This window comes from Diadema antillarum, unplaced genomic scaffold (genome assembly GCF_040938485.1).
Source record: "Diadema antillarum isolate AM-2024a unplaced genomic scaffold, OU_Dant_1.0 seq00001536_RagTag, whole genome shotgun sequence".
Classification (NCBI taxonomy): domain Eukaryota; kingdom Metazoa; phylum Echinodermata; class Echinoidea; order Diadematoida; family Diadematidae; genus Diadema; species Diadema antillarum.
This window is the reverse complement of record NW_027272268.1, coordinates 104,814-129,299: the sequence shown is the minus strand read 5'-3', so window position 1 is coordinate 129,299 and position 24,486 is coordinate 104,814. Positions and strand designations below refer to the sequence as shown.

At 39.9% G+C, this 24,486-nt stretch overlaps 1 protein-coding gene across 1 annotated transcript; it reads right to left on the bottom strand.

Moving 5' to 3' along the window:
- Positions 1–2,214: 2,214 nt before the first annotated feature.
- LOC139710514 (zinc finger protein ubi-d4 A-like) lies at positions 2,215–16,186 on the bottom strand. Its single transcript, XM_071622447.1, has 9 exons — positions 15,732–16,186; positions 11,242–11,534; positions 10,745–10,965; positions 10,256–10,343; positions 9,646–9,771; positions 8,105–8,236; positions 5,988–6,100; positions 5,160–5,241; positions 2,215–2,379 (listed from the first exon to the last, which is right to left on the bottom strand). Exons 1-9 carry the CDS (start codon positions 15,776–15,778, stop codon positions 2,348–2,350), a joined length of 1,134 nt encoding a protein of 377 aa, XP_071478548.1. The 5' UTR covers positions 15,779–16,186; the 3' UTR covers positions 2,215–2,347.
- Between the last annotated feature and the right edge of the window lie 8,300 nt (positions 16,187–24,486).

Below are 24,486 nucleotides of genomic sequence, written 5' to 3'. Positions count from 1 at the left end.
TGACTAATAACTACAACTAAATTCTAAGCTGCATAAGAAGCACCATGATGCCAGATGACACCATTGCAAGCATATATTTAGCCTTGCAAGTCATGTAATGGACAAGTGAACAAAAACATGAAAAATTTCCCGCATCAAAATGGAGAACTAATGCAGTGCAGATTGCCTGGTGAGCAATACAACTCTAACTTTTTCTTTAGCAAGTATTTGTGACTCTGCAGGCAAATATTCCCTTTACACTCACACTAATATACTGAGCAGACACAATGTGAATATTCTGTCTACAAATACTGTTGGCAATATTAATTATGCAGTGGCATATCTTTGTGAATGCATCACAGGGCCGGAATAATTCTCGCTATCGCCAATGACGTAAAAAGTACCCGGATGTTGACTTAAGCGTCATTTACGGTGCATTATGGGATAGTCCGGTAGCAAAGTCACTTCCGTTCGTACGCGCGTGAAACGTGACTAATGCTATTTATATACACACAACCGACTGTATTCTACGTGTACTTCCTGTTTTCTCGACTTGAATTACAGCTTTAATATGATTTGAAATTTCTCCATTCTTAAGAAATTGCTGTTAATACGACTATTGGTTGTTGCTGCAAAGCTGCCATGTGTTGTTCTCACGACAATAAATGAAAAAAATCTGCAGAAATAGGACCCTTACTGGCATGCGAGACGTGACGTGGCCGCGTGGGTAAAGTTTGCGGGTGACTCCACAGCGCAGTACTTACTAGTAGTGGTAGTAGGCCTAGTGGCCTACGTACTTACTTGGAAGAAGTTGCTTCGGAGACAGGATAAGTTCGAGATCACGGTTCGTTCCCGATTGTGTTCACGACATTTCGACAGAGAACAAATAAAAAAAAGATGGGCATTCCACGACGATATCCAGGTGGGTGAATATTTTCCAGCATATTTTCAGCGTATGCAGAGATGACTGATCTGTGATGTGCACATCGATCGCATGATCAAGCAGTACGCTGTACCGGTATGTGTTAGCATATGCGTGCAGTGGTGCATGCTAATGCAAGGCCGGCCGCCGGCCTAGAGCAATGCATGCGGGGACTACAGTGTACGAGTATGACAGGCCTGGCCACTCGCTGGCTCGGGTAGTACAGCCGCGTATATACTGTACTAGTATCCGTGGTCGGTGCGGCACTATAGGTAAGGTACACGTACGCGCACGCTAACGTTGTGCAAATTATGCCCCGTGCCGGAAGCGCCCTTGCTACGAAGTGCACTAAATCTTGACGAAAAAGCCACATCCGGATACTTTTTACGTCATTGGCGATAGCGAGAATTAACCTTGAAAATATTTCATGTGAAGAGCTGCTGGAATAGACTGTTTGAACAATGTGCCAATTTACTACTTGTGCTTCTATTCTCTACTCCCACTCATCTACAGATTAACTCACCTACACAAGGAGTAACTAACTATCACTGCTGCATTTTCTACTTTATGTAGCATATATACACTATTTGGCATTACACAAATCCCTATCCCATCCCTTCACAACGAGGTCCTGTATACAGGAGGCCTTTGTATGCAAGTAAATTACCAATATAATCACAATAACATACAAGAACACTACACCTTACATTTCAGCATTGTGCATATTTTTTCCCCTATCAATTATGCATAAATCAAGTCAGTACAAAGTCTAAATGAATTTCTACTCAATTTGTTCAGATTACCTCAGTTAAATTCTAATTTATTATTGCATAAAACATTTAAATTTGATTTTGCTATTGTAATGCTTTTTGACGCCAAGAATGTTTAGTACAGTGTTGTTTTATTTAATTTCACTGATTTTTTGACCAGCAATTTGAACAAGTATTTGGAGAAGATCCTTTCTTTAACATAGTGTCATGCAAAATGGATATGACTTACTAGAAACAATGATGGTTTTACTCCTGTCTGCAGTCAAAACCCACTAATCATTACTGATAATACAGTATCATCAGGAAATAAAACAGGAAAATAAGAACACATACTCTGCGAAGACATTAGAATAACCTAATGTTGAGGTCATTTGCAAGAAAAATATTTGTTAAGATACATATACAAAAATACATCAATACCTGTATTAGTTCAGCACAAATGCCAGCAAGCATTCAAGGAGGACAACATTACACCAAAGATGGTAATACAAAGCAGAGACTACATGCAGAGCTTGAGATGTTATGGCAAGTTGACAGCGAGATGGTTACACACAGATGCTCCAATCACTGTTCCCATCTCCAGGTTGTTTGCTGTGCATTAGTCAAATCCCTCTGAGTGTCACGGCTTTCCAGTGACTGTTTGACTGCTGCAGGTCTTTCCTCTTTAGACTGGAGATCACACTTTACACAAGTCACAAATCCAGCTCCCTGTAAATTGAATTGAAAGACGACAAACGTGTCAAGAAATTGCCTCCACTTACATGAATGGAACAAGCACTGAATTGTAGCTGCCAACCCTGAAACTCAAGAGTGTAATACATCCCAATTTTTAAAAGTGACCATCAACCTATTTGATCACCTCGTGACATAAGGGAGGGAGTATGCATTATGTGTATTAAAATATGCTAAGATGATATTACAGATATGTAATTCATGAAAAAAGAAGCAATTAGAGACAAGACATACAGATACAATTTCACATGATTTGACATTTTTTGAAAAACACCACAGGAAGTTGAGGACTTTTAATCTCCCAGTAACCAATATCTCAGTAAGATTAAGATATATATCATAATATTATATCCCATATAGAAAGTTTTTACTTATACATATGACTTTCTATTTGAATGCCAGTGCTATCCCATTAAAAAAGTTCTTACCGGTACTCATATATATAACTTTTACTTGAATGCCAGTGCTATTCAGGTGACCATGAGATGCTTATACAGGTGAACCCTGTTAAAAACAGATACTGTAAAAGTGGTTTCTTTCGCGTACAGATACTTTCGCGGTATCCATCGGTGCCGACTTTTTCGCGTGTGCTTAAATTCGCGGTCGGCAAAATCTGTGAATTCACAGTGGGCAAAAACTGTTTTATTTTGCACATGAAAACCCAATCTATAATCAAATTATTCTTTTATTTATTAAATAAAAATTAGAATTAAATGCAGGCTTACCTAAAATCTTGTCTCTCGAGTACTTTATAACATGCTTGTACCTACATTGCGCGGTATCGCTGTGTGTGTGTTGACCATCAATACACTGTATGTGCGGAATCTTCGTGTGTGCATGTGCGCAATAGCACTGTAACAAGCGGCGAGCTCAAAACATTTTCGCGTGATGTTAAATTCGCGGTTCAACCTCAAAGCGCGAAACGCGAAAATAAAACCACTTTTACAGTAGTCGGGACACAAAGAGTTTTCTTGCTACATAGAAATCTTGTTAAACTAGAAATGTCGCTATGGCGACTGATGCCTCCGCCATAATGCATGATTCTCCCAATAGTTGTATAGTACAATGTCTTCACAATGTATGATGACAGTTTCACATAAGTGGCAAAATATTGATATGACAGGTTTGTCAGAAATGTCTTGAATGTTCACTTTCCTCACACTGGGTTTGCTATAATTGTCTGAGAGTGCAGGTACAAATATTTGGGGAATTGAGGATTTTTACTTGACTTCTGACCGACCCTGTTATAAGTTTATGCATTAAGTAATTTTCAAGGTATGAAGAAAGAGTGTAATTACAGTACAGTACAGTACAAACGTGGGCGGTGAGTTGGCTCAGTCGGTAGCGCGTCTGCCTCACGATCACGCGGCCCGGGTTCGAACCCAAGTCTGGACTGAGCAATGTTGTGTGTAAACATACCGTCCCCTCTAGCAAGAGGCAAAACACTCTGTCCCTCGGATAGGACATAAAATGGAGGTCCCGTGTATGAGAGAGTCACAGCTCATGCACGTAAAAGATCCCGCTTCATTCATTCATCGCAAAGAGCAGGGTGTCTAACCCGGTGAAGTGGTCCCACCCCACATCTAACTGGACCCCATGGAAGACCAGCTTAGTGTAGCTGAATATGGGCTATCCAGCCATCTTCACAGATGGAAAATGAATAACAACAACAACAACAAAATAGATTTTTTTAATTCAAACCTGACCTTTGACCCTTAACCTTTGACCTTTGACCTTCTGGCTGGAAATTTCCCAGAGAATCTCCATTAGGTAATACATGTATATATATGAAGTTTTAAAACTAATAATGCAAGCATTGCAACTACTAGTATATGAGGGAAACGGTAAAATTTTGAGGAGTTGACCTGTACCTTTGACCCCTGACTATTGACCCATGACCCCTAAATTCCCTAGATAATCCCTGCCAGTCAGCACATGCATATGTACCAAGTTCCATGAAGATACATCGAACCATTTGCAAGAAAAGTGAAATTGCAACATTTTCACCTAACCTTTGACCTTATGACATGAAACTCTTCCTGGAGAATCTTTACGCAGTAGTACATGTCTACACTGATTACCTTTGGGCATTGCATAGATATGGGGGAAATAGCAACATCTTTAGCACTTGACCTTGACCTTTGACCTCTTGCCAATGTCACTAAAATCTCCTTAACTAATTGCCCATCATACATCCTTGGACAAAGTTTGGTGAAAGCTGCTTCATCCAGTTTTGAGTTATCACGTAAACAGATAAATTTTTGGATTTGACCTTGATCTTTGACCTTTGACCTCTGTCTGATTTCACTAAAAAAACTAATCATGTAATTGTCCCATCATACATCATCCTTGGACAAAGTTTGGTGAAATTTGCTCGATCCAGTCTTGAGTTATCGCGTAAACGGATACAATTTCATGATTTGACCTTGACCTTTGACCTTTGGCCGATTTCACCCAAAATCTAATCAAGTAATTGCCCTATCATACTTTATACTTGGACCAAGTTTGGTAAAATTCCAGTCAATATTTCTCAAGTTATCACGTAAACGAATGCGGACAGACGGACGGACGGACGGACGGACAACCCGAAAACATAATGCCTCCGGCACCACTTCGTGGCGGAGGCATAAAAAAGACAAAGTAAAAAAGAAGGGAACTGACAGAGTTACTGGTAAAGTCTGCTCTCATTAATGAAATCTTGTATCCTCATTCATTATAACGAGGTTCGCCTCTACTGACACTAAAACTGAGCTTACCTTCTGGTGGGGCAGACATGGGTGGCTTGAGGCAGTACATGTGATAGCCCCTGTCACAGTCATCACAGAACAGCAGCTGGTCCTAAATAGTAGATAAATGAAAACCAGAAATTAGTAGAGTATGACAGAGTGCTAGCAGTACCTAGGGAATAACACTTTTGTAATACATGAAGATTTTATTCAGATTTCTGGAAAAAAATTACCCACTTCCTTTGCATTTGAATTCTGAGAAAATAGCTGTTTGCAAAATTATTCTGAAACATGCTTACACATTACTATTTTAATACCAATATAAAAATTGTGTATTCTAACCCCTAACAAACCTACAGCTGTTGCTGCTACAATCATCAACACATCAGCTGGCATAGTGTTGATCACATACAAGGTTACAGTGAAGCACATGCAACTGATTTTCATTTGGCAGTAAGTACAAGAATATCCAAACCTACTGTGCTTTAAACGATGTTGTCTTTAGTTTTCCTCTAAGGTGCAAATAACAATATATTTGAATCCCTGACCACTGGAAGCAAACAAGCACATTTTCCATTCTAGTGCTCCAAACCATGCCATTTCAGTCTCCTGTGAGCTGTCTTCTAATGCCTAAATAAGTGTTTGCTTGTAGCACTTCATCTCGACTGGATTTCCAGTTTCGAATACTTTGGTGACGAGTGGGTGAGAGAAGTGAGCATGAGCAGTGAGGTGTGAGCACGATGCACGGAAGTCTTTATTCCCATGATATGGACACCCAGCCTGATGATGGACATGACAGGTACAACGGGAGGCGGAGTGAGAGCCGACAGTGACACCATGTGGCCCTGAGATACTCACATCATTGTCAGAAGTGCCACACAGTCCACATGACTTGCACTCAATGCACTGCCAGTGATAACCTTTGACCTTCTGAATCATGGTCTCCGTGAACTGAAGACAGGAGGGATGCCCTGCATGAGGTTAGCAAACAACAGTGGAAGACTTGAAAAGCTGCGCCATCTTTTATTCCTACAGGAAAATTACTAACACCAAAAAGAGTCTAGAGTAAGATGCAGCTTTCTTCTTTGACCATCAAGTGCACTTTAATGAATCAAATAACAGCAAAGCAATAGCGCGTACTGCATCTCAACAGGACTTAATTTGGTATTTTAATGGAAATCTGTGGATACAGGTTGTGGTTGTTTCAGGGCCATCTAAGGACATGACAAGGGTATTGTTATCCAACAGCATTCAACGATTTTGTGCAAAAAAGGGTGATTTTAAACTGGCACTAAACATGCATGCTCTAAACTTGGTGCTATTGCTGTTGCCATATTTATATTAAAAATGATAAAAACATATTTCTACGTGCCCATCATTCCTCTGCAATAACACAGCACTGACAAAATATGGCCAGGAATCCCTTACTCTCTAAACAGACATTGCTTCAAATTTGTGACACAATCAGCTCTTTGTCTACTGTGCAACACTAATGCATTGATTGCATCACAAAGTGGCACCTGAATGGGCTCTAGAGGGCAGCAGAGTGAAGCAAGAGCAGACATGACTGGAAATGTGGACTGGAGCATTGTTGACAAGAGACTCAATCATAGAGGGTATACAGAGAACGATGAATAAAAAATGGCTAAATAACATGGACATACTTCATTGCATGACTTGTTAATTTCTCATACAACATCCATATCCATACTAGGAGATTATCACAGTGGCTCATGTCTAAAATGTACGTATTTATCTGCAAATAATGACCATAATGGTAATCCCTTCACACATACATTGACTCATCAAACTCACACGAGCTACACCAACATGTTTGTTTTATCATGTCAAGGATGTCTTTCATGCAGAACAGTGTGTATGATGCAATGTTTCATGTGACTTTTTTCATGGAAGCATGGAATTATTTCTGTGTAGCATGTTTAAATTGCCATAATATACCCATATCCTATACCACTTAATACGTACATAAGCCTCGGTCACAACCCATCGTGCATGTTTTTAGTCCGTATGTTATTTGGGGAGGCCACAGCCGCCACGTTTTTCTGAAAACATGGGGAAGGAGTGGCAAAAGCAGGAAGGGAGTACGTCACTCGCACGGTTGCGCACGGTGTAAATAAGTGCCATAAGCAGGCGCGTCCATCATACATTGCGCACGTGGAAGGAAAGTTGTACATGCTTACAACGTGCTTACAACTTACGATTTCCATGCGACTGCCACGTTGTCGTACCAAGAATGTACTTACTGGTGCTGTTCAAGTATGTTGTAAGTGCGTGCAAGTTGGCTGTACAGAGCACGCGCGTCACCCGTACTGGGGTGAATCTGTAGCCCGACCGCAACTCGAATACAGTCCAAAGTCCGCACTGAGGCGGTACTTACCATGTACGGATGCCCAAATTTTGCTCACGATTTTTTGTACGTAGACAGCATGCACTTGCAAGTACAGTGGGTTGTGATCGAGGCTGTATTAAAGTGAATACATGTGGTATTAAACTACAAGCAATATGATAGTTCTACAACGATGGACTGTATCTAGCTGCTTTTCAATTGTCATATTCTGCACTTTTATTTACATATTTAATTCACAACTAAAACTACAGAAATTTTTTGTTCATATCTACAGATCAAATATGTGTATATTACTTGTTTTTTTGTAATGCAGACATTAGTGAAAAGGCAAGTAAAAAGCAAGTTTATTAGTCTGCATTTGACAACGTATATTCTATAGTGCTGCCAACTTTTGCAATATAGGTGATATTTCATTCATGCCATAAATCATTCATTGTAGAAATCATGCAAATACATCCAGTTGCCATAGAACACCAAAAGATGAGATGGAAAGATTACTGAGTGTGACAACATGACTGCATGTCTCATGAGCAACATTCGATGTATAAATACTGATATTGATAAAAATGAAGCACATTGCCAGGAATGGCTCATATTCTGTGGTCACCTGATCGGCCACAGTCTGAGCAGGAGATGAGGGGCTCTGGCATCATGGTCTTCTTGTTCTCTGAGGAATCACCCAGGCAGAAATCGCAGTAGTTGTTTGGCTCTGTCACCCCACTCTTGGCTCTGGGTTCGGCTATTGCAAGAAGGACGAGTGAAGTCATGAATCATCAAAGATTTTAAACTGGCTAAAGAATTTTGCTGTCCAGGGGAGAGTCATCAAAATGGACTCTTTTTGTTAGGCCTCCATTCCAACAGGTAATAAGCAAAAAAGCCCGGTGTTATAAAAAAAATCAGCTGATAATCCAAACAATACTGTTGGTAAGTTACATTGTGTTTGTAAGAACAAGATTATTGGTAAACGCCTGTCCAATGTCAATAGAATGGACCTACATTTAACAGACGAGGCTGACAATGATTAAGCACTATGAATTCAACAAATCATAAGAATGACTACAGTTTGGTTTTGTATATGTAGCACTGAATGGAGGTGTATGAAAACCTGGCAAGTTGGTTATTTCAATAATATTTTAATCTTCAAGCTGTTGAAATCATGCAACTGTCAGTAGTGGTATGCCAACAAACTTGTCCATGGAGATTTACAACTACTACTGATGATGCTATGTGCAATATTTTTCTTATAAAGGTAATAAAATCATAGGTGCTCCTTTAGAGATATCCAGACTAGGACCAAATGGCAAATGCAATACATCAATGTGCACTGTATTTTTCTTTTCCAGTAATCATGAAACCACTTTGAGAGGCTCCTTTTCCTTCGATAAAACATGAAATGAGGTAGGTGATGAGCAGATTTCTGATCCTCTTTCTATTTGTGTAGCATCACTGAAAGTGAGTTATAATAAAAAGAAAAAAAATATACATGCAAAAACAAGGAATGCAGATGATATGGTAAGTTCGCTACTTAATTTCCATAGATGATAACATTATTTCTCTGGTGTTTTGTGAAACAAAGATATGGAGATGCCTTTCACAACCCACCCAATGCATTGTCATGGATTCATGCAACACTGTATCCAGCTAAAGTTTTGTCAATGTCTTCTGACTTATCCCTTTTTTGTCTCTGCCCCAAAACTGAAATTTTACAACCCATGCAAAGTCAATAAATCAAGTTCAATCTGTCAAAGCAATGAAACAAGACTCAGGGAAACTGTACTTCATTTGTAACCACCACTCCCAGAACACTCTCAAATTCCTCACAGAAATAATATAAGGAGAAATACAAAAAATGTAAAATATCATTTAAAAAAAAAAACCTTCTTTTTTTCGCAAGAAAGACTCCATCCTTTGGACTTCAAACACATTCACATGCATCTAAAACTGTTTGTTGGGTAAATGAAGGGCACTGGAAAGGTGAAATGTTAAGACGACAAGGTGCAACCACTTCAAGGACTTTTGTTCCTTATCATCGTGCCCTGCCCGGCTGTGACTTACGACTCTTTTCGTTCACGCTTGTCACAGCAATGGCAGCAAGGTCTGCTGCCTGTGGGTCCAAACTCTTCTTGAAGGGTGGTTGTGGTTGCTTACGTGGTTCAACGGGCTCCAGGGGGGAGGGCTGGGAGTGATCCTCCTCTATCGTCTGCTCTGGGGTCTTGTGAGAATGCTGCATGTGGTAGCTCAGCCCCTGCCGATTCTTGTACCGTTTCTTGCATACTGAAACCATAATGACGAAAGAGAGAAGGCGAAAAAAAAAAATCACAGAGTTCTATTACTAATCACATTATCATATTTGCTGTCTGCATTCTTATTACTATTTGCCAACACTTTGCAAGTGCATGCGCACTTACACATTGGTTGAAGCATGTAACAGCCTCAAATTTGATGTTTTCCACATCTTCCTAAAACAAACTGCAGATTAATTGATTTTATGACTACACACATTTTCATTGGTATTCAGCTAAGACGAACTCTAGTAAGGTCTTGAATAAGGTTGTTTCATCTGTTGAGTTCTTGTGGAAGCTACACCTCACTTCATGTGATCAAATGCCACACACATCTTTACTATTCAGTTGAAAAGTCTGAAAAACAAAGGCCTTGAAAAAAACAAGGACAGACAGCTACTCCAGAATGCATGTGACATGACCAAGTGGGGTAACCAATTTGTTAGCTTTCCTCTTTCCATTGTTTCTGGACTGACCTTCACATCCAAATGGCTTGTCCTCTGCTGTGAGTTGAGGCATATCTGCATCCTGTCCCCGAGACCGCCGCCCAGTGGTACCACGGCCCTGTGGAGTCATGCAAATTTTCATGACAGGACTGGTAGTAACTTCATATAAGTACTTCTGGCATTTCTGCTAATCTCAGTTTGACTTCAGTTTCAATCATACAGCACACGTAAAATGACCTCTCATTACGAACATGGTATCAATCATACATTGTTTTCACACTCCATCATGCTTGTTATTTGTACAAATTGTGTGCATTCATTATGTTGACATCTATACAGCTATACCTGGGACAAAATTCCTTACAAATTGTATTATACATTAAAGTCTACAAACTCATATCTCCTCAACAACAAGAAAAGCCACATATCAGGAAACATGCTCAGGCAATCCAAAGAACATTACAAGCCATGGGCTGTCCACCACTTATTTCAATTTCCTTCCTAAAAAAGGAAACAAACCTTTTTCTGCTTCCTCTTTCTCGCAGACACTTCGTAGTCTTCATCACTTTCTGAGTCAGCACGGTCGATCTCCCCAGCGTCTGGGATAGCATCCTCTGCCTCCAACTGCCTCAAGATGTCATCCGGCTCCTGGAAGGCTGGGTGGATGGTGATCCCATAGTGGCTGGGATCGTGTTCTGGATTCAGGGCTGTCTCAACAGCAACCTCTCCAGATAATTCACCTGCACAAACATAGACACACATAGTTCATTCTTACCAACTGTCATGTTTTGAAAGTTTCAAATAGTGTTTCAAACTTTTACATATCTGCAAGATTCAAATTTTTTCTATCAAAATGCATTCATCAATTGCAATTAGTACTTCAGACATTCATTTTAAGTTACATTTGCACAAGGAACATTGATAATAATTTTTGTTAACATGACTATTGCTTTAAAAATTGGGGTTACGATCCACAGACCATTGTATTAAGGTAAATAAAGTTCAGCTTTACGTACTAAGGTCAGCTCCAAGGGCTTCAGCAAGAATCCTGTTCTCAGCCACCTCAAGAGACACAGGTTGGTGCATCTTGCGCTTCTTCCTCCACCTGCGGGAGGGGTAGGTGTAGAGCTGGCCGGCATCTTGGCCTTGTCCACGATGCCGCTTCTGGAACCAGAGGTAGCTGTTATTTTGGGCCACTCCAGTCTGTGAGTCTAGGAAGGGTAGCCTCAGCTTGCGCTCTGCCATCATTCGTGAGTTGAAATTGGATGCATTCTCCAGAGCCTCTTTGTAGAACTGCTCAAAGTCAGTGCTAAGTCCAAATAAAAACATTTAAAAACTAGAAAAGCACTCTGAGAACGCAGACCTCCGCCAAGCATGCAAATCATTTTCACCACTGATCTTGTTCTTCTGTAGAGATATCAGTGATTTCCACCCATACGTACTATTATAGCATTGTGTGCTGAAAGTTGCCAGATTTCCCAATATAGAAGCCTTTGTTACGTCATAAACACTCAGCTGCACGGCGCGCCTCACCCCAGCAGAAATTTAGAGCACGCACTTTAGTGCGCGCAGGCAAACCTCAAATACGCGCAGCCTGAACTCCCAAGTTCATTGACCCTACCTGCCAAAATGTCAAAAACCCTTCATAAATTCCCCCAAAATTCTCGGATCACTACCAAAAGCTAATCGTTTGGTACTTGTGTCATTCTCAACTTTTCCTGCAAGTTTCATCCCAATCCGTTAACTACTTTTTGAGTTATTTTGCACACGGACAAGCTAACTAACTAACGAACTAACTAACTAACAAACAAACCAACGGTAACAAAAACATAACCTCCTCCCTTGGCGGAGGTAACAAAAACTGTATTATAAGACACTACATTGATGGTAAGGTGTTCACCTATTAAAAAAAAAAGCCCCTGTTTCTGTTTCCTAACCTAATTTTACTTATAACGTCTTCACTGTTTTCTTAAACACACAAAATCATATCAAAATTGAAGTCTCCGACAATATCGTCTCTCAATACATCCATGTCATGTACCTCCCAGACTACACACTTGCTATTGTGACAAAGTATACTGCGCAAAATAATTGAATATCCAGGCAGAAATCAACACTTCCTGTACCGGTCATCAAATGTGGTTCAAATTTACATGCGTGGTTCAATATGATGTATTTAGTTTTTGACAATGTCTGGACTATTATATGACCATCTTCTACGATTTTGAGTTGACACACTTTTGTTTTCTAAAACTTCTACTCAAACATGAGATGTCTCCCTAATTCAAATGCCTTCTCTCTAGTTCTCATCTATTTTTATAAATTTTAGAAATCTAGTGGCAGAATATTTATATTTCTTTTGTGTGAAGCTAAAGACAAAATGCAAGATAAAAAACCTCCACTGAGGTTCGATCTCCTGTGCCAAAATTTGAAAACACTCAAAAGCATAGCCACTAGGTTTTACCAGATGTTGCAGGCGGTCAAATTTGGGAGAATTATGGGCAGCTTGCTTTTAACAGAACTTGTTAGTTTTATGAACTTGCTAAGATGCAAATGATAAATGCAAGCTATGCTATACAATTGTATGGGCAATAATTTTACATTAGTTTTTACACCGCTAACCAACACGTAAACAACCACACAGTGATACTTTAAATTGCATGTTGTTCTGTATACTTTGATTGTCGTTCTGTTTGTAACACCTACATTGTATGGGTGCTAGGGTACTTTCGCACCTCCTCAATTGATCTCCAAACATTCACAAACTTAAATATTTGCATCGGAGTGAGACCCAAGCCCAGGAGATATGGAATTTTCGCTGTTTTGACACTTTTACACTTGTCAGAATATATGTTGATCGCAGCTAGTTCGCTCTTCGACAACTGCTTTGCACAGGAGCAGACGGCGGAACACGGTTTACAAAACATGTTCATTGCATAACAGCAAGCGCAGCGATTGATCTGAATGGACATAGCGATCTCATCTAATAGTGATTACAACAAGTACTTCTATGGTATCTTTAAAAAGATAAACCTGATTTTCCACCATTCCCTCAGCTTGTACCGAGCCTTGTGGCAGCGATTGCTGAGGTTTGGGGTTGTTGTTCTTGTCGTGTGTGAATGAAAGAAGATTGTGAAAAATGTGGTTATAAGACAAGGGTGAAGTATAAAAGAAAAGTTATGAAAAGGGGGAAGGAAATGAATGAAAAAATGCTAAAAAGGTAAACCTGGAAAAAATGGAACAAAAGGTTTACAAAATGAAAAGTACATTTCAAAAATATAAAAAACAGATAATGGAAGGAAAGAACGAAGAAAAACTTGCATTATAAAGGAAAACAAGGGAGAGGATGATATCTTTGAAAAGCAAAGTGGAAAGCAAAGAAGAATTAAAAATTGAAAACAAAAAACATGATGTAGAATGATAGAATGAGAGATGAATCAAAACTGGATGAAAGCAAAGAGGAACTGGAAGGAAAGAAAGAATCATACAGGCTGAAAAGGAAATATAGAAAAGGATACATCACAAAGAAATATAAGAAAAATAAAGTGCCTATTGGAGAGTCCCTGAGAGAAAGAAAAGGTAGATGGAGGGAAAGATAACTCATGAAGGTAACCAAGAACAGTTGGGCAGAAAGTAAGATTGAATAGGAAATCTATAGAGAAAGCTAGACAAGAGGAAACCCACACAGAAATTATAAATGGGAAGGGAAGGGAAAGTTAGGAATAGGCCTACCTGAAATTGAAAGAAGAAAAGATAGAAAAGAAAAAACATATGAAAAAGTTTAACCTTGCCTAGGCCTAAGCCTGCACACACATGCGCTCCACGGATCCACTGCTTTGTGTGAGAAGCTACAACTGCTACCGCAAGACTTGGCTGAGGAAAAGGGAAAAACACATTTTTTTAGCTTTTCAAAGATACCATAGAAAAAGCTGCTATGATCGCTATATTCAAATCAAACTGACCCTTATACTGCGCTACATGCGATGCGATGAACGTATTCGTACTGTGCCGATTGCTTGTGTACAAATGTACAAAGCAGCATTTAAGCAATCATGATTTTCTGACAATTGTAAGAGTGTTCAATTAAAACTGTCTGCACTTTGATTCAACTTTGGTCTTGTGGAGACTCAGTCTCAGATGCAATTATCGGTACCCACACCAAGGTTCGACCTCCCACCCCATGCCCAAGCCAAGTTCGACCGTGCACAAAAGCACATACGTTTCTACATGCAGCAGGTGGTCAAATTTTGGATGGGGTTGTGGTCGAACCATGGGCATACTACGGTATTATCTATTTACTCAATGTAACTACAGCTGTACATGTATGTTAGGGTGAGTTTGTGCTTGACCGAAAGATCAGTCTGTATCTGGTCATTGGGGATATGATGTTCCGTGGAGACTGCGTCTGGCTTCACGGATCCCCTCCTATGTCTCCGAAGTAGAGTGATAACATCAAAAAAATAAAAGACTCCTCCGGACAGATGGGCAGACAGATCTTTCTGTCCAAGTTTGTGCATGCTTCGAAATCATTTGACGAGGAGGTGCGAAGGTACACTGTCACTACTACAACGTAGCGCACATTGTATCAGTTCGGGAAACCCACTCACAAGGGGGGCCCCTCCTTATAAGTAACCCGTCCCCCTTATAAGTAACCCCGTCCCCCTTATAAGTAACCCCCGGGGCACCCCTTATAAGGAGTCTCCACGCTTTTTTGCAATGCAACGCGAAAATGAAAGGACTGCGGCAATTCGCTTGATCATGTCCATAAAGCTTCACAAGTTTCCTAGTTACTCACGAAATTTGAGCAAAATCGGTTTGAGGCATCATATCTAAAATCATGGATTTAGATGCGATGTCAAACGACCCATGCGAATGCTGAAATGCGAGCGATTACTGGCGTGAGTGTCGCCAGGCGCGGCGGCGCGGCAATGCTTGAGTGCAGACGTGGCGACACAGTCGCCACGTCTGCACCGCGCCTGGCGACACTCACGCCAGTAATCGCTCGCATTTCAGCATTCGCATGGGTCGTTTGACATCGCATTTAAATCCATGATTTTAGATATGATGCCTCAAACCGATTTTGCTCAAATTTCGTGAGTAACTAGGAAACTTGTGAAGCTTTATGGACATAATCAAGCGAATTGCCGCAGTCCTTTCATTTTCGCGTTGCATTGCAAAAAAGCGTGGAGACTCCTTATAAGGGGTGCCCCGGGGGTTACTTATAAGGGGGACGGGGTTACTTATAAGGGGGACGGGTTACTTATAAGGAGGGACCCCCCTTGTGAGTGGGTTTCCCGAACTGGTATGCACTCTACAAAAATGTCTGAAAATAAATCTTATGGATACAAATATTTTTACATGACAAAGAAAATATCTTAAGTCTGAATCTTGAATCTTGAAAATTGTTTAGGCCCTATATTGGTAATATTTTTATACGTAGACATCTAGACACAGCTGTAGTGTAAGTAACGCTAATAAAGAACTCTTTGAAAAATCAGCGGCTCACCTTGATTTTTTGGTCCCTATGTACACCTGCGTGGCTTGATGCGACATAATGGAGAGAAGTAGGGTCAAGACCTCTTCTAGACAAGTACAAGTCTAGACTAGATTAGTCTAGAACCAAATTTAGTCGAGAGTACACTGTCTGCTGTGCTGTTGTAGAGCTATAAGAGTTCCAACCCTTCCTTTCAGTCTCAGACTCCCAGAGATGGATTGGATATTTTCACAGGCACACTTCTCAACACTGCAGTTGTCCGATCTGTGAGAGGGTGGAACAACTGCTACACTTCCTGCTGGAGTTACAAGTGAGCTGAAACTAGTGCAAACAGGAGACAAAACAACAAACAACATGGCATAGAACAGATTCTACAGCTGGTCTGTCTCAGTTTGATAGCTGAGGCCAACAACACTGATGCACTGCGCACCTACCCCCAGGTAGCTCAGGCCATCAGCAGCTTGATCACAGCAACTAGCAATAGCACTTTAGCAGCAGCAATGCTGATGCCGCCGGTAACGCGTGTTGTCCCACTTGTACAGTACACTCGCATTGTCTCGATCTCGATGACAAACGCGTAACTAGCTCGGATACCTAATTATGTGCTTTTCGACAAGATAGTTCGGATACGAAGTTGTGCGACGGGCAGTGTTTTGCTGTGATGTTGGCAGCAAGCACTCAGTGCACTGCTTCTCCACAGATCGCAAGCTGGCTGCATACGGTACATGTACGTGTTTTTACATTGCATGTCCTACACAGCTAGCTAGCTAGCGCTATATAGCTGCATGCAACACATCAACTGTGAGATCTCGTGACAAGTTTACACGGAGTGTTCACCATCCCTGTTTCGAAGGGGTGCTCCATCAGAGAAATGGAGCAATGGAGGATTTCTCACATTCGTAACCAAGTATCCTGCAGGACGTAGAAGATCAAGAGTCACTTTCAGCACACTGTCTAACTTCGGCCTCGGTCTTAGTACATTCGTAAGTTTATCCATCTTGTGTGGAATGTGTGAGTCTGAGAAGTGTGACATCAAACTATTTAACTAAATTATTAACGTTAAATTTAGCAGGAACACAAACAAGACACCACCATGGACGTGGACACTGATGGACCATTTGTAACACTACCAGATACTGTGAAATTGACTGTAACACTAACGTCAATAACTGTTGAGTCGCCACCCTACGACCTTGAAATCATTGTGCTGATTAAATCAAATTTCCTCTTACTGGTAGCGGTATGGTAGGTGTTCAACACACCGACCGGGTCCATATGAACCGACCGCGCTCTATAATGGCATTGCGCGTACAGAAAGAAAATGTACGCATAAGACTATGCGCAACGGTGTTCGATTCTTCACTGGGCTATATGCTACCGAGTAAAATGAGGCGAAAACAAATAAGTATTCCCTCTAAATTACCGAAATTTAGCAAAATCGAATAAGATTTATCATGTAACTACATATAACTAGGCGTAGTAGGCCTACCTTTGCTGACTCGTTGTTGGATGTAGAGTATCCTTCCGTAATAAATTTGACGATTTTGACCGCAAAATTGTCATTATGCCGCTCTCTCAAACTCCGCCGCTTGTGTACGATCGTACACACACACACGTTACACATACACATGACATAATTATTTTGTCGTCCGCTACGACCGTACGAGTTGAAGCAGAAACGAGAAATGAATGTGAAACACAAACCGACTCATCTAATTTATTTCAATTACGATGAAAAGTTTCCTAATGAAAATCAATTCAAATTCATCAAACAGTCCTTCAAAAGTAATATCGAAGGATTCAAAATATATTCAAATATCATTGGGGAAAAAATGATGGCTGAAAAAACAGCAGCTTGTCGAAAAAACGCATTTAAGTGTGCTTTATACGTATTGTCAGGGTGGTCGGTTTAAATGTACAGGGCAACTGAGTGCGGAAAAAATGACAACCCACGCGTTCGAAGCCGCCATCTAGAGCGCGTACCTCAGATCGCATTTTCAGTGCGCGCTTGTGAATCCGGAGTATTTTCTCCACACGTGAGTAAAATTTCAGGCAAATTGTGAGATTTTTCACGTTTCTATTGACAGAAAAACGTTAGTTGGTCGGTGTGATGAACACCCAACCATACCACAAACACCAATTGACATTGAATAAAAGCCACAACTCGGGTCACACGATAGTGTACAAGTTTGTGTACAAGTACGTCGGTAGTTACGTACCTCCGGGTCGGCGACCCAACAGAGCGCAATTGTTGAGTCGCCATCTGTAGTTAAATATAACGTGTATTTGACTCCGTATGATACTATTTCTAAAACAAATGTGGAATGTTTGCTTATACTTGTAATTTTGGAAATTTTTATGAAAAACGGTAAGATTCAGCTCCATATGGTGCTAACAGTTAAAATTAATGTCAGATATTTGATTTGGTGTTCGGAAATGAATAAAGATAACATTCGGCTTCGGAAGTTGCTGAAATAAATATCAAATGTTTGCTTTGACATTCGGAAATGAATAATAATAATATTCAACTCCGTACGATGATTAAATAAATATCGGATGTTTTCTTATACTTTTGGGAATGAATAACTTTAAGCTTCAGCTCTGTACGGTGCTAGAATTAATTTCAGATATTTGATTTTGCATTCGGAAATGAATAAGGATAACATTCTACCCCGGAAGATGCTAAAATAAATGTTGAATGTTTGCTTTGATGTTCGGAAATGAATAATGATAATATTCAACTCCGTACGATGATTATGTAAATGCCGGATGTTTGCTTTTACGTTCGAAAATAAATAGCAATTCAGCTCCGGAAGATGCTGAAATAAATGTCGAATGTTTGAGCTGACGTCGATAATGAATAATGATAATATTCAACTCCTTACGATGATTAAATTAATGCCGGATGTTTGCTTTTACGTTCGAAAGTAAATAGCGATAACATTCAACTCTGGAAGATGCTAAAATAAATGTCGGAATGATCCCTTTGACGTTCAGAAATGAATAACAATAATATTCAACTCCGTATGATGATTAAATAAATGTCGCATGTTTGCTTTTACTTTCGAAAGTAAATAGCGATAACATTCGGCTCCAGAAGATGCCAAAATAAATGTCAGATGATTGCTTTTACATTTGAAAGTGAATAGCAGTAACATTCTGCTCCATACGATGCTAAAATAAATGTCGGATATTTGCTATTACATTTCGAAATGAATAACAGTAACATTCAGCTGCATTTGATGGTAAAATAAATGTCTGATGTCTGCCTTGACGTTAAAAAATGAAAAACAGTAAATTCGGCTCCGTACATGTACGATGCTAAAATAATTGTCAGATGATTCATTTCACTTTCGGAAGTGGACAGCAGTAACATTCGGCCCCGTATGGTAATAAAACAAATATCGGATGTTTGCTTTTAAATTTGATTCACAACATTTATATAGCGCATTATTACATAAAATGTCTCTAAGCGCTATGGGAAAAGAAACCAATAGAAAGGGAAGAAGAGGAAAGAAAAGAGAGAAAGAAGAAGGTACAGTTTCAGAAATGGCATAAGACATGAGACACAGTCATAATACTACTCAGTAAACATACATTTTTAACATGGATTTGAATTTGTCTACTGAGTCTGTTTGTTTCAAGCATTCAGGTAAACTGTTCCAGAGTTGAGGTGATGCTGACTGAAAAGCTCTAAAACCATAAGATTGTGTATTGACAGGAGGAGGTATTAAAAGTGATTTGTTGTTAGACCGCAAGTTCCGGGAGGGTAGGTATTCAGTTATCAACTGTTGAAGATAAACCGATGCAATATTTCGCAAACATTTAAAAGTTAACAAAAGAATCTTGAAGTTTATTCGTTCGCGGATTCTGAACATATGCAGTTCTCTCAGTAGTGAAGTAACCGACTCACGTGAACGACGTTTAGCAATAAGCCTGGCAGCTGAATTTGAACTCTCTGCAGTTTGTTGATTTGCGCATCAGGCAGACCACACAAGAGACTGTTGCAAAAGTCAATGCGAGACATAACCAGTGCCTGAGCGAGTCTCTGGGTTGTCTTTTTCATCAGAAATTGGCGGATGCTGCCAATTTTGTGTAGGGCAAATATAGGCTGATCTGCACACATTGTTCACATGACGTCTTCAAAGACAGATTGTGATCAAATATGACACCCAAGTTCCTTGCATCTGTGCAGCATTGTATAGTAGTATCATCTAAAGAAATCGTACTCATTGGGCTTGAAATCCTGTGCCTGCTTGTGAAATGTATACATCCTGTTGTGGGAAATGAATAACAGTAATCTGCTCCATACGATGCTAAAATATATAACAGATTGTTGCTTTTACATTTGGAAATGATTGACGGTATCAATCGGCTCAGTTAGATGCTAAGATAAATAGCGGAAGTTTGCTTTCACATTCAGAAATCATAGGGCATAAGGATAACATTCAGCTCCGTAAGATGCTAAAATGAATGTCAATTGTTTGCTTTTACATTTGAAAATGATTAACGGTAACATTCGGCTCTGTAAGGTGCTAAAATACTAGTAAATGTTGGATGATTGCTTTTACAATCAGAATTAATAACGGTAAGTTCCGGCTCTTTACAATGCTAAAACAAATGTCGGATGTTTACAAAATAATGTCTGCAAATGCTCCCACTTTCTCATTTCAAACGTAGATTTTGACCACCTACTGTAAATAGGCATCAACATTTCTAATAATCTAAAGCCTATTTGCTAAATCTTAGAACTCAGAATAACGGTAAGATGACTGAATTTTCTATTCATTTATTTTAGACATGGGTACCTGTAGCACTTCAGTAATTCTTAATAGTTGTTTTTCTATGTTTAGTAGGACCGATTTAGTTTTTCTTATGTTTTTCTTGATTTTTTTTGGGCCACCAAAAAATAAAACTCAATGATTTTGGTGCCCTGATCGGGCCACCAAAAATAAAAGTTAGTGTGGAGCCCTGCTTATAGAAATAATCACCCCTTTTGACATGTCCACGCATCCACATAGACACTTTTTTCCCTTGATATTTATTGATTTCATTCAAATCAGTCATGAATCAACCAATTCTGGGTGTAACATGAACAGAAACAATTTACAAATACAATTCAAAACACAAACAAATCCAATTTTCCATTTATACTGCAAATAAACTGTCTTCAACATGAATAACTCGATTATGAATCATTCCCACTTCATGAGAAAATATTGACAAAAAAAAGCCATTATACAAATCTAGAATGAAATCAAATTTCATAAAAAAAACCCAAAAAAAAAACACCAAAAAAATAAGAAAACCACTGTGCACACACACACACACACACACAGGTAACTGACAGTAACTCCATTATGTTACAAAAGCACAAATACACTCTATCAAATTGGCAAATTACCTTTATTAGAATAATTGCAAATCAACTACGAAAACAAACATCATGCAGGCTTTACAGTAATGATAAAGTAAGTTTATATTGATTTCTAGACAATAGTAAGTCTTCAGTTTCGTCATAATTTTGGTTCAGTATTCTTTCATCATCTGAACACTATATATTCACAAAAAATGCACTCAAAACAAAGTCTAACAATAGATGCAACACTTGGCAAAATCCAGCACCGCACGCATCCCATCCCTGAAATAAGAATGGTACAAGCCTCGTCTACAAATCCTAAGATATAATGCAGTATATCGAAAGAGTCTACCAAGAAACTTACCTGGCTGACGCGATTTGCCGGGATGAGGAGTTGTTTTGGAGTATTTCAAGATCAAAAATAAGAGTCGGTATACCGACTTTTATTCCAGAAGGATCCAGACTAACTCGGTCTCAGGGAAAACTTGGCCGTATTTCAGACAATTTACACGCAGTTCGTGATCGCCATACTGAAAAGACAATCAAAGATGCTTGATAAACAACAAAACAACTTCAAAGACAGCGCATCTCAGATGATGTGCGTAATACGCTTGAGGACCGCGCGTGCGCTGTCCATTTGTTTTGTACAGGATTAGCGTGCACTTTCCTGTCTTTTCAGTTAAGCGTCTTTGGTATCAACTCGGACCACAACTGTGACCAGCCAGAACGCGAAGCGCTACAGGCCGCTCCCATAGTACAACACTGTACAATCCAGAGGGACAACTCGTCCCGCCGTCAAAGCGAGGCCGAGTTGTCCCTGAGTCCGAGTTTAGCCTGACCCCGATCGGGTAAGTTCTGAGACTGCGACTCCGGTGAACCTTCTTGGTTATTATTCACATTTTCGTCGTTAACCATCGAATATCTTGTTATCACAGCATTATTCCACACATTTCTTAGGCATATATGTACATTTGGGAGTTAAATTTGACAACTTTCGCAGGTGTACCAGAACTATGTTTTGGCTTTAAATTTTTAACAAAAAAAAAATCCTCCTTTAGATTCTTCCTGTCAACCCCCCGTAGATGGGCTTGAAATATGCACATCAGGAACTAAGATTTTTTTAAATTTTTTCATTTGTTTGTTTGTTTTTAAAACAAAATCCTTGCATACTTGTATTTCTGTGCCGATGCCTGGTCTTGCCTTCCAAATGTACCAAAATGAAAGTTACCAAAACCCCCAAAATGATATCCTGCTACAGGGGCCGCAGAATATTTTTCAGTGTTGGGGGTGGGGGGGGGGGGGGGGGGGGCTGCTGGCACACACACACACTGAAAAATGCTGCGTGGACCCTGTAGCAGGAAGTCATATGGTTATTGGTAACTTTCATCATGGTGCAATTGTGCAATTGGTAGGCAAGATCAGGTATCAGCACAGAAATGCAAGTATAATGCATGTTTTCATATAACATACAAACAAACAAACAAACAAATAAAAAAGAATCCTAGGACCTGATGTGCATATTTTAAGGCACGGAGTCTGTGTTTAAAAGTGTACCAGGTTACTATATGTTCAGCATCATAAGTAGATGATGTCATTGAGACCTTGCCGGGAAGGTCATTCAAGTGTTCCATTTTCAGCCAAGTCTTATCGCTGGTGTTTGTTGAGAGATAGCCCCATGGCCCACAATTTGCATGATTATTTTTATGATCAATTAAGATAATCATACATACAAGTCCATACAATTTATGTACATACATTTTTGTACAAGTGTATGACTATGTGTGTATCTATGCAGTACAGTTGTATGTCTGTAGGAAAATGGTTGCAGTGAGTAACAGTATACAAATTGTGCAAGAATGATGATGTAACTACTGCACCTAGGAAGTTTGTGATGTATGTGTTATCAAGCAGATTTATGGCTTGTTCACAAATACCATTAAGAACTGCTACGAACATCGTACGAACGATTTTTAGACAATTTCGTAAGATCTTCTTAATTAAGAAGTTTTTCGAAACCAGCGTTCGTAGACCATTCGTAGACCGTTCATAAGTTCGTAGCCTGGTCGATGGCCTTGTACAAGATTTTTTTAACTTCCAACGAACCCTCTCTTCGTAAGGCGGCCGTATGAATTCCAGAATTTGTACGAACAGTGACATTCGTACGAATCTTTGTGACCGTAGCCTAAAGCAGCAGTGAACGATTAGCCGCCAATCAAATGATAGAGCAGGAGCAGGTGTACAGGAAATTTGAATATTTGTACCCGGTGAGGGTAGATGTCATGTTGAGGCATTGGCGTGATATTTAGTGGTAACCCCTCCCCCCCCCCCCAAAAAAAAAAAGATCTGTTAGTGGCCTTGTGCATAAAAGTTACTATTGTGGTAACTTTGCCATCCATTGATAACTACCATGGCAACAATACTCAACAGCCAATCAAAATCAAGAATTCCATAGAAGTTACTATTTGATGGCAAAGTTACCATAATAGTAACTTTTATGCAACGGGCCCCTGGAAGAAACAACAACATGTTATTTGTGCATTTTTGCATTGAAAAGGTGAATGGTTACAGTAGACAGTGTGCCCTTTCTTGTTGCCTCCGCCAAGGGGGGAGGTTATGTTTTCGTTACCGTTGGTTTGTTTGTTAGTTGGTTGGTTCGTTCGTTCGTTTGTCCGTGTGCAAAATAACTCAAAAAGTAGTTAACGGATTGAGATGAAACTTGCAAGAAAGGTTGAGAATGACACAAGTAACAAACGATTAACTTTTGGCAGTGATCCGAGAATTTTTGGGGAATTTATGAAGGATTTTTGATATTTTGGCAGGTAGGATCAATGAACTTGGGAGTTAAGGCTGCGCGTATTTGAGGTTTGCATGCGCGCACTAAAGTGCATGCGCTCTAGTTTCTGCCAGGGCGAGGCGCGCGGTGCAGCTGAGAGTTTATGATGTAACAAAGGCTGCTATATTGGGAAATTGGGTGGCTTTCAGCACACAATGCAGTACGTATGGGTGGAAATCAAAGACGCTTGCTACTATCTTTGGGGGAAATCACTGATCTCTATGGAAGAACAAGGGTTGAAATAGGCTGCATGCTTGGCGGAGGTCTGCGCTCTCAGAGTGCTTCTCTAGTTCTTATTGCTGTGATGAGGGAGGCAGACATGGAAGCGACCATTTCAGGGTTCAAGTAATTACAAGATTCCTGGTGATTATCAGGAGCTGGGATGCCCTAAGGTTTCCCAGCTAGGCAAAGTGGGCTAGAGCAGTAGTGACATGCAGGTAACTTTGTCTCTGTGACTAGAGGCAGGTTAGAAGATGGGCAGTGACATGTACATGTAATTTGGATTTTTCATTAACCAGCTGTGTCTATACATTGCTCTATTCTTATATTAGATCCCTATTACTCCAGTTGAATGG